At 37.4% G+C, this 10,756-nt stretch overlaps 1 protein-coding gene across 1 annotated transcript in view; it reads left to right on the top strand.

Annotated features, from left to right (window-relative positions):
• NAALAD2 (N-acetylated alpha-linked acidic dipeptidase 2) overlaps positions 1 to 10,756 on the top strand; it is a 28,663-nt gene continuing 17,907 nt past the window's right edge. Inside the window, exons 1-7 of the mRNA XM_026042456.1 lie at positions 1 to 112; positions 1,671 to 1,782; positions 5,245 to 5,431; positions 7,521 to 7,622; positions 8,616 to 8,741; positions 9,443 to 9,629; positions 10,219 to 10,312. Coding sequence (XP_025898241.1) covers positions 31 to 112; positions 1,671 to 1,782; positions 5,245 to 5,431; positions 7,521 to 7,622; positions 8,616 to 8,741; positions 9,443 to 9,629; positions 10,219 to 10,312 — 890 coding nt within the window. The 5' untranslated portion in view covers positions 1 to 30. The remainder of the gene's footprint in view (positions 113 to 1,670; positions 1,783 to 5,244; positions 5,432 to 7,520; positions 7,623 to 8,615; positions 8,742 to 9,442; positions 9,630 to 10,218; positions 10,313 to 10,756) is intronic.

Raw genomic sequence — 10,756 nt, 5'->3', positions numbered from 1 at the left:
CCTGTAGAGCTGCTGGCAACCACGGGTCGTATGGCTGGGAGCAGGATCACGGTCTGCATGTGGCTGAGCTGCCCCGGGCTGCTGGGCTGTTTCTTGCTGGGCTTCCTTGCAGGTGAGTGCGGAGCCACCGGGACTCAGCCCAACATCTTTGCCCTCTGCAGATCTTTATGTGCAGCTCCTCTTGTGAACATGAACACATCAGGGAGCTTGTACTGCTTTGCTTGGGCTTTGTAAAATACTCACTGGCCCCACTGTTTTTCTAAGAGATTGTTCTCTCTATACAAATTTGGGTGTTTGCGGGCATGAGAGGAATGCAATTGCATTCTTCAGCCTAAGATGAGGCCTGATGAACGGTCATCTTCCAGCATTAAAAGAGGAGAGATTAATAGAAGAATTTGACACTTCTATGACTGTGAAAGCTCCAGGATTTTTTTTTTTCACTTACATTTCCTGATTTGTACTGCAACCCCATTTAAATGCTCCTATTCAGTAACTGCCTTAGAAATTAAGGTCAGAATGAAGAGGAGGAGGAGTTCTGACTAACAGCCCAGAGCAGGGTTGCTGAAGTTACCATTGTATTTGCTACATGTTAAATGAATATCAGATCCACTTCTGCGGTCCATTGCAGCATTTGATTTTAAGTATTTCAGCATTTGCCTGTTTTATTTTTAACTTGCATAGTAGCACATAATAAAGACTAGAATATGAAATAAAGATCCATGAAAACTATTAAATATAAAAAGCATTAACTGGATTTAGAAGATTCCTGAACTGCAAATTTCTCAAGACTGACTTGGACCAAGAAACATCCTTATGTGCTTGTTCTATTCTTAAACATTTCCCTGAACAGCATCTTTTGGCCACTACCCAGAAGAGGATACTGACAAGACGGACCTTTGATCTGATCTAGATATCACTTTATTATGTTCAAAGTGTTGCTATAATTACATTTAAATCTAATTTGCTATGTATGTTATATTGGCTTTTTTTGTGACAAATCTTCCATTTGGAGGTTTTCTAGTTAAAATAAAAAAAAAATATTTGTTTATTAATTTTTAAAGTTAAAGTAATATATTTGACATCATTCTCTCTGCATATTTTTGGCATCTGAAATATCTTTAGCTTTTCAAAATTGTCTAGCAACCCAGATTGTTTATGTCTTTATCATTTTTAACAGACTCAGTGCCCATTCCTCACATTAACAATTATTACAATAGCCATTCAGCCATATGGCTGAATCTTTTGCCTTCACTTTGAATACAATCATCCACATATTTTTAAATAGATTTATAAATTAAATCAGAGTTTCATTATGATTATGAGGAGTCTAACCCTCTCCTTGTGAATAGTCAAGAAGTCACTGGGTGAGATGTACTTTAGAGATTAATGAGAGATGAATTTGCTTTAAAAAATGAGTATAAAATATAGAGCTTTAGGATATACTTTTTAAATTGTGAGCACATAATTTTTACACATAATTATTTAATTAAATAATGAAATAAATACATTTTATTTTTCTGTTTCACTTCTGCGTTTGACAGAGGGTACTCTAAGCCCTGTTCAACCCCTTGGGTTTAATGAGACTGTTCAGTAATTTAAGTTGCTTGCAGGTTTAAATGTGTTACGACTGGGTATCTTGTTAAATAGGATGATTTTCAAATGTGTTTCAGGATGGTTTACAAAATCGACTGAGAAAGGAACCAACCCAGCAGGTTTCTATCAAAATGTGAGACAGAAACTTATAGCTGAAATGAAAGCAGAAAACATCAAGCAATTCCTTCGGTAAGCCCCATGTGCCTTGCTTTTCAAATAATTTTATCAGTTACAACAGTCAGAAAGTGGTAGCATCAGAAACAAAACGCAGTCTTTGAAATTAGTGCTGTTAGGGCACTTCTAAATTACTTGTTAGGGGAAAGTGGAAGGACTCACGGCACTTCCTTCTTTGCATTCTTTATGCAAAGACTAGTTGTGTTGTTATCTAATGCTTCCTTCAAGCTATATGGAAAAAATTTGAGACCTAGAGAATGCAAAAAAAMCCATAAATTTCTATAACTATTTTCATTTTTTCCTCTTTTGTGATATACAAATAGGAGTTAAAGTATTTAATTATAAATTATAAACTATAAAGTATTAAAAACCTTCCAGAGGTAAAACTCTTCTATTTGCAACTTAATTTAATAATAATTATTTCTAAAAATAAAACATTTTCAATATTATTCATGGCTTGTTGCCAGTGCTTATCATTTCTTTTTTCTTATGAAGAATTTCCGTAGTCTTGATCTGAAGTAGTCTAACCATCTTCATGAGTCTTTGAGTGCAGTTTGCAGAAGTATAACGTCTGCATGTCGCTGAGTTGCGTGTGTACTTACAAGTGATAATTCCTTGAGTGGAGCCAGACTGGATAATGTCTTTGCAAGAGGATGCTTGAGACTCCTTGATACCCTGTTTTTGCTTTCAGAAGCCACAGGTCCTTGTCCAATGTGTATGGATTTGGTTAAGCCTCACATGTTGTAAATTGTTATGAAATATGCTTGTTTCCATCTGAGTCCATCTGTATGATTCTTTCAAAATGTCTAAAATGCTATGGACACAGAAATACTCTCTTACTTTTGCTGTGTGTTTTACTGGAAATGAAAACAATTCCTCTTGTGCATGTTTACACAGTCCTCTTGTGCTGTGTCTTACACAGCAAAACAAATATCTACAAACAAAAAGTCAACAAAAATAACCTCTAGTTAGTTGGTATCTAGCATGCAAGACTACAGCTGCATCATAAACATCAAAGGATTACTGCCAATTTATATTTCTGTACATTTATTCTAAACCAAAAGCTTTCATTCCTAGCATCAATTAGCTCTTTAAGTGTATCAGCATTATCTTATCTTGCATTTGTTGCTGTCAGTGGGAGACTTCCTAAAGTTTATGTTTGAGACAGAGCCTAGGTAATGCACAGCATAAAATAGCTCTGTGATTATGCTAAAGTTTCTTGGCTCTAAGGTATTAATTTTATCTGATTTGTTGGCTTGCTTTGATGATGGACCAAATACTTCCTACTCGTTTATTTTCTAAGTTCAAATAAAAAGCAGCAGCTGCATAAAAAATATGTTATTTGCTATCCACAGCCTTTTTTAAGGCATAAAAAAATGAACTGCATAGTTTTGACCTATATTCTTTATTTTAAAAAGTACTGGATACAGTTCCATTAAGTGAAGAAAACAAACTCTTAAGTATCAGAAAATGCAGAGAGCTTAACCTTAGTGTTAATCGTAGCTCTGCAAAACCATTTGGAAGTGAAAAACAGGAGTAAAATTTGATATATTGTTYCATTTCAATAATATTCAGTTGGTTTGGGATTGGAGGTTCTAAAATGCATCAACTGAGTTTATTTATTGGATGTTACTACATGTCAGAGCGCAGTTTGTTTGGGGTACATTTGTTGCTTGTTTCTATATCCATACCCASTGTAATTATTTTTAATTTAAATTTTGAAAATTCAGGGTTTGTAGTGATCCTCAATGCAGTAACTGGAACATCATTTTTAATGAGCTTTTTTTACTGTTAAATCCATGAAGTGTGACTTCATTTTGCTGTATTTTTTATTTAGAAATTTTCTATAGGCAAGAGGATTTTTCCTGAGGCCTTTAGCCCCCGATGTTATCCCTTAATTCATTTACAGAACCACCTCTGACCACTTAAGATCAGTCCTGCCTGTACCTTACTTTCTTTACAGTTCAGTCTTCACCTCTGTTGTCTTTTGTATGTGGTGGGTATAGAGGAGATTGATCCACAAGTTGTTAGTTCAGAAATCTTCACTTGCTTTAGTATATTTTTCCTGCTGGCATATCTTTAGCATTTAAACTACAGTACTTGAGGAATTATAGTGTTCTTAAAATGCAAGAGGAGGACAAGCAGCAAAGGAGGAATATAAAAGCACTSTGGAGGCGCTTGGCAGTAAATCAAGATGGCCCAAAGAAGCTGAAACTAAAACCCAGAAGAAATTGAAAGGATTATGGGGATGGATCTACCGGTATGCTAYTGTCAAAGCTCAGAGGAAATATGAATTTGTTCTGTTGAACTGGGAAGATAAGCTACTGATAGAAAGTCTAAGTACAAGRAAGTCTAAGTGCTCAGTACTGTTTTGATGAGGTGAAAGTTGCTTCCAGACCTCTGTCCTCCAGTACAGTTCAAGAAGGAGAGGGACAGTCAACAGCAGGAAGCAGAAGGTTAGGGTCAACCTCGTGAGTGCAGATGTATTCAAACCCAGGAGCCAGGTAGTTTTTGCCTGAAAAGAGCATATGTGAGAACCTGTGGTGTTTGAGGGAAGTCTTTCATAACTGACTGGCTTGTATTGTGATCATCTTTAGAAAGAAAAATGTGGGGGATTGTSCATTGATTGGTTTCCACTCAGTCCTCAAAAAGTTTCCAAATGCACAAAGAATAAGAAGGAATCCTTTCCTTGGTCCTAATTAATACTATTTACTAGTGGCAATTAATGATATCTGACAGGGAGCTGGCAGCTGGCAAAAGCAAGTGGCCCATTGGGAATCCAAAAGGTGGTACATGACACMCATCATTCACCATGAGTCAATTTTTCAGTGAGCCAAACAAACTGCAAACTGCRAACAGATTTGTGTAGGGTTGCCCAGAGGTGCCTGAAGTTGTTTTTGACCTTCTAACACTGTTAGATACTGCATCTGATCTGGATGTAAATATTGTTAATAAAGCTTATATTATTCAGGATTTTGATTAAAAAAGAAAAGGAATAAATGCATTCAGATCATTTGACATAATGATTTTCAAGTTAAACTTATTTAATATGTTTTATGCCAACAATATACAAATCCATCATCATGATATCAGTATTATTTGGAGAGTTCCTTTCTCAACGTGTAGCTTTTCTGTACCTTTTGTGCTCCTTGCATACTATTCACATTCTTCTGTCGAATGTTTTTGACACTGTTTTTTGTTGCCTGTATATAGATGTGGCTAATTCTGTTATGCAGAGAGAAAAGCTGGTCTGACTTATCTTAGGGCCTCAGGAAAAATCCTCTGCTCTGACTACCCTTTGTGCTTATCCTGACTGTCCCTGATAAACAACCTTGTTATACAGCTCAGACTTTGTAACCGTAACAACTTATTTTCTGTGCGCGTGCCTTGAAGATAAGCTTTAGAYGCACTGATCCAACTTGGCCATTCAGTTTCTCTGAGCTTATTGCTTACTAGTGACTTTTTGTTTTATTCTAGTTCCTTTACAAAGTTTCCTCACCTCGCGGGAACAGAACAGAATCTTTTTCTTGCCAAACAAATTCAAGGCCAGTGGAAGGAATTTGGATTGGATTCAACAGAACTAGTTCATTATGATGTCCTTCTTTCCTACCCAAATGAAATGCAGCCAAACTACATCTCAATAATTGATGATCAAGGGAATGAGGTGATATTTTTAATGATTAAACTACATTTATGTAAGATTTCTTTAAAGTGACAGTGACTTCTTCTGCCTTCCTACCCCCATGTCCCATCATAAAAACATCTGTTGAAAAACCTCGTGTAAAGGGGACTCAAATTAAGAAACAGTTTTCCAAGATGTTCAGCAGAACAGAACAAAGTGACTGAAATCTCAATCCCTCAGACAAGAGAAGAAAACTGAGATTGAGAAAGGGTATTTTGGACACACAGGCAGAGTGACTTAGAAGCAATAAGAACACATTGCTTAGAAGCAATGTGTTAGAATCGCCATACTGGTTCAGATTAAGGATATATCTACACCAGCATCCTGTTTCCATCAACAGCCTTAAGTGAATGTGCAGGAAGTCTAAGAACAAGGAAACATATGCAAGACGTATTCTTCCAGTGTCAATCTATATTCAACTCAGGGGTTCTCTTAGACTAATGCAATTAGTCTTCTTAAGAACCCTCTTAAGTCCCCCTAATGGGAAGGACCCCCTAGGAAGGGGCGGTCCAGAGATGCATTAGGGTCTCTTCCAAATACTTGTCCAGTCTCTGCGTGAACACCTGTACAATTACTACTCATTGCAGGAGGTACTGCTTTCTTTCATTTGTTCCAAATTTGATCCTCTTAGTTTCTTCTGGCATCTCCTAAGCCTGGTGTTGGAAGTAATAGTGAACAGTCAGTCTGTAATCACAGAATCTCAGCATAGTTAAGTTTGGAAGGGACCTTTAGAGATCATCTTGTCCAACCCGCCTACTCCAGTAGGGACACCCAGAGCACAGGGCACAGGGTGGCATTCAGGTGGGTTTGGAAGATCTCCAGAGAAGGAGTCTCTACAACCTCCCTGGGCAGYCTCTTCCAAGGCTGTSATCCTCACAGTGAAGAAGTTCTTCCTCACATGGAGATGGAACTTCTTGTGTTTCAGCTTGTACCCATTACCCCTTGGCCTGTCACTGGCCACCGCTGAGAAGAGTTTGGCCTCATCCTTTTTACATTCTCCCTTCAGATATTTATACATATTGATCAGATCTCTTCTCAACCTTCTCTTCTTCAGGCTAAATAGGCCCAGCTTACTTAAGTCTTTCTTCATACAAGAGATCCCTCCCAGTCCCTTAATCAGCTTTGTTGCCCTCTGCTGGAYCCTCTCTAGGAGCTCCACATTCCTGTGGTCCGGCAGAGCCCAGAACGACACCCAATACTCCAGGTGCGGCCTCACCAGAGCTGAGTAGAGGGGCAGGATCCCCTCCCTCCACCTGCTGGCAACATCCTCCTGATGCAGCCAGGATCCCACTGGCCTTCTTGGCCACGATGGCACTGCTGGCTCATGGGTAACTGGGTGTCAACCAGGACTCCCAGATCCCTCTCYGTGGACTTGCTTTCCAGCAGCAATCACAGTCTCCATTCTGTATACACACGAAAATAAGGACCTAGAAGTAAAATCTAACAAGGAGCCAGAGTGAGGGATAGAGTTAGGTATGACAGAAGAACAGAGTATGGTAGGAAATGGGTATAAACTGGGAAATATGGGCACAGGGATAACCTAACTTTAGAGGTAATGTAATGAGGAGATTCTTACAGAAACTTCCTCTCCTAACAGTCTCTCATCTGGATCTCACAGGATGACAAAGCATAGAGATAAATCTTGAAACAACATGAATATTATGGATAGTGATGAAAGGCAGCACATTTACCTGGAAAGTATCTGCTAAAGAGTATCTACCAAAGAAGTAAAGAGATGAGTAATGATACAGGTGGGACTACCCCCCAAAATGCCTGTGGTGAACTAGATCTTTTTTCACCATCACTAGTTCTTGGCATTTTTCAGTTACTTCTTTCCTCAGATTCAGTCATTTATCCATGAGCCTCTGGTGACCAGTGATCTATATCTCTGTATTCTTATATGCACTATGTTAAAAAAAAAATAAGCTATGTATCTCTAACTAATTTTTGTTTGAATTTATGCATGTTTTATTTATTTATTTGCTAAGGACTTCTGTAAAYCAGCATATCATCTGCAAAAGATGAACTTGTGCAAAAGATTTGACTGAACATTTCTGTTTTTAATTGATAGATTTTCAATACATCTTTTTTTGAACCACCTCCACAAGGATATGAAAATATTACAGGTATTCTGCCACCATATAATGCTTTTTCAGCACAAGGAATGCCAGAGGTAAGAAAAAGAAAATATAAAAGAGTATTATTAGCTGAAGTCATATTTTGAGAAGCACTTTATGGGACTCCAACTTCTCAAAATATTTCTTGTAGTAGTTTTAATTATCCGTTAGTAAAATGGTTAATTAACAATTAGAACAAAAGTACAGCTACTCTCCATATTGCATGAAGTTCTGAAGTCTCCTACTAAAACAGACATTCTCAAATTTGAACGACAAGGTTTAAAGACTTCTATCTTTATGGAAAGTATTGGATACATCTCAGGTTACTCCCTGTTACATTGTGAGGTACTACATAAATCTTAAGGAAAAATTACAAAATATAAATCAGTTAGGAAGATACTTTAAATTAGATTTATGTCTTGAAAGACTACAAAATTTATCTTAAAGGGCAGCATTACATTGCCTAGATGGGTAAAAATAATGTAATAGGGGATGTTTGTCTATACTCATTATGTAAGGAATAATGATATTCCTTACATATGTTCCTTTTTTTAAGTTTCACAAAATACAGAATCACAGAACAATTAAGGTTGGGATGGATCTCTAGAGATCATCTAGTCCAACCCCCCCATGCTCCAGGAAGTACACGCAGAGCACGTGGCACAGAGCGGGTTTGGAAGATCTCCAGAGAAGGAGGCTCCACAACCGGTCTGGACAGCCTGTTCCAGGGCTCTGTCACTCTTGCAGTTAATAAGYTTTTATTTATATTTGATTGTTATTTCCTCTGTTATGCTATTTTAATTTTCAACCTCAGTGAATAGGACTGTGGTTAGTGCAGGAAAATAAAGGAAGATTTAAATTTTGAACCAAGATTTCCCAAAGAATATTATGGAAATCTTTGTTATTATTTTTCAGGCCTGATYTTGTCTGCAGAAATGTAAAGAACAGTCATATCATACATAATAAATGAAATGGTGTATCTGTGAAAATARGCATTTTGTTTATGGAATGACTAGTTGTCACGAAACTGCTTTTTTTTTCCTATTCAGGCAGACCTGGTGTATGTGAACTATGGCCGTACTGAAGATTTTTTTAAGCTAGAGCGTGAAATGGGAATTAATTGCACAGGAAAGATTGTCATTGCCAGATATGGGAAGATTTTCAGAGGAAATAAAGTAAGAGTTGTGCTTTATTTTTTCCTCCATGTGTCTCTGTTTCTGTCACTGCTCACAGCAGAGCCAGCAGGACTGGAAGGTGGAACCCTGAACAGAAGGAAGGCTGCAATCCAGGTGGAACACTGAGCAGAAGGAAGGCTGCAATCCATCCAGAGTGACCGTGTGCTAAGAATAACTTCCAAAAAATAAAACTGAATGTATTAAACTCCCAAGAATGAGATGATTACAAACTTAGGCACTTCTTGTGAAAGATTAGATTGGGGAAMTGAATAGGTTTTACAGCCAGGGCTGTTACTACTTTTCCTCCACAGGGTTGTAGTATTTTGAAGACTTAAATATTTGACAAGGAATCTGAAGCACTGAGTTTAAGTAACTACTTGTCTGACTTTAGGCAAGGACTCCAACAGAACTGACAACAGTGTGATAACAGGGATAATGGTCAGTTCTTGTGCCTCAGTTTTATGCCTTTTGCTTTATCTCATAGCCTTGAGCTGTGAAAAAGGTGTGATAGAAGTAATGAGCACACCTGAGCATACCGTGTTCCATTGAGGTGTGCTCTTCTGCTCAGTCCATGATCATTACTCTTCTGTAAAGGTGATTTCCTGACCTGGACATATGTTACAACATTCAAAATTATGACTGCATTAAAAAAAAAAAGATTATTTGACATTTCATTTAAAAAGAAAAAACTAATTTCACAGGTTAAAAATGCCGTATTAGCAGGAGCCCAAGGAATCATACTTTATTCAGACCCTGCTGACTACTGTGCCCCAGGAGTAGAGGCTTATCCAGCAGGCTGGAATCTGCCAGGTGGAGGAGCCCAGCGTGGGAATGTATTAAACTTGAATGGAGCGGGGGACCCTCTAACACCAGGTTATCCGGCAAAAGGTGAGTGAAAAATCTGTACACTGGGTCAACATGTACTTTCTAAACTGAAGCTGCAAGTTATTGTGTCAGTAGAATTTTGTTCCAGTACAATGAAATATAAAAGCTACTTACAATGTTTTTTGTCAGTAGTTCGTTTCCCTAGTGCACATCAGATTCTATCTGCATGTCATTTCAAGTGGTTCCTTTGAGATCCTCAGATAAAGTACATTTTAGTGAAGTTTTTTATGGTCCTAGCCTTTCAGTTCATTGGAAAATAGTACATGGATTGGTAGTGCAACACACTACGAAATGATTCAATATTTACAATTCTTAAATTTCTATATTTGTCAGGAAGATCAGTTTAAACCAGGTTATAGTCTAATATCAAAGAGGAGTAATAGTTTTGCCAACAGGWGTATTTCCTTGCTGAGCCTAAATTCCAAATAGAAAAAGAGTTGAAACCTCTTGTTTTCATGGAAACAACGTTAAAGTGATTTAAGAACTGAAGAATCAATGTGTGCCTGTGACTTCTATGTAGCAGCACTGTCCAGAAGTAAGTGCAGTTTGGTGGAAGAACCCTAAAACTTGAATTTTTGTTCTGTTTTCTCAGAGTACACTTTCCGGTATAAAATTAAAGAGGGAGTAGGGATTCCCAAGATCCCAGTTCATCCCATTGGATATCATGATGCAGAAGTATTATTACGGTGAGTGTCCCTCAGTGCGTTTTAACAGGATTTAGTATTCACAAATATGAAGCAAAATCYTTTTATACTAGGCATGTAAAATCTATGCATTTATTGCTCTTTTGTAGTAGCATGTGCTCCAGAAAACATGAAAACACAGCAACTGCCTGCAGGCCTCCTGTGGAAAAACAAGTTTATCTACATTCTATTTTTAAAGAACAATTTAATATCTACTGAATTGTAGCAAGAAGGTAGAAAAATAAAAATCCCTTTCATTACCTTTCTGCTTTAACTCTCTATCAAACCCAGAACATTCAAAATGCTAAACACTTACATTGGTTTACAGGCCTTTGCATTTTAATAAATTATATATAATTCTTTTAAGTATATATAAGTATAGCAATTTCAAAGCAATCAGTTACTGGCATGATGTGTGTCTTAAAAAACAATTGTATGCCCACRTTG

The sequence above is a fragment of the Nothoprocta perdicaria genome, unplaced genomic scaffold (assembly GCF_003342845.1).
Source record: "Nothoprocta perdicaria isolate Ctin4 unplaced genomic scaffold, notPer1 scaffold_302, whole genome shotgun sequence".
Lineage (NCBI taxonomy): Eukaryota > Metazoa > Chordata > Aves > Tinamiformes > Tinamidae > Nothoprocta > Nothoprocta perdicaria.
Note: the sequence above shows the minus strand (reverse complement) of the source record. Positions and strands in the feature narration are given on the sequence as shown.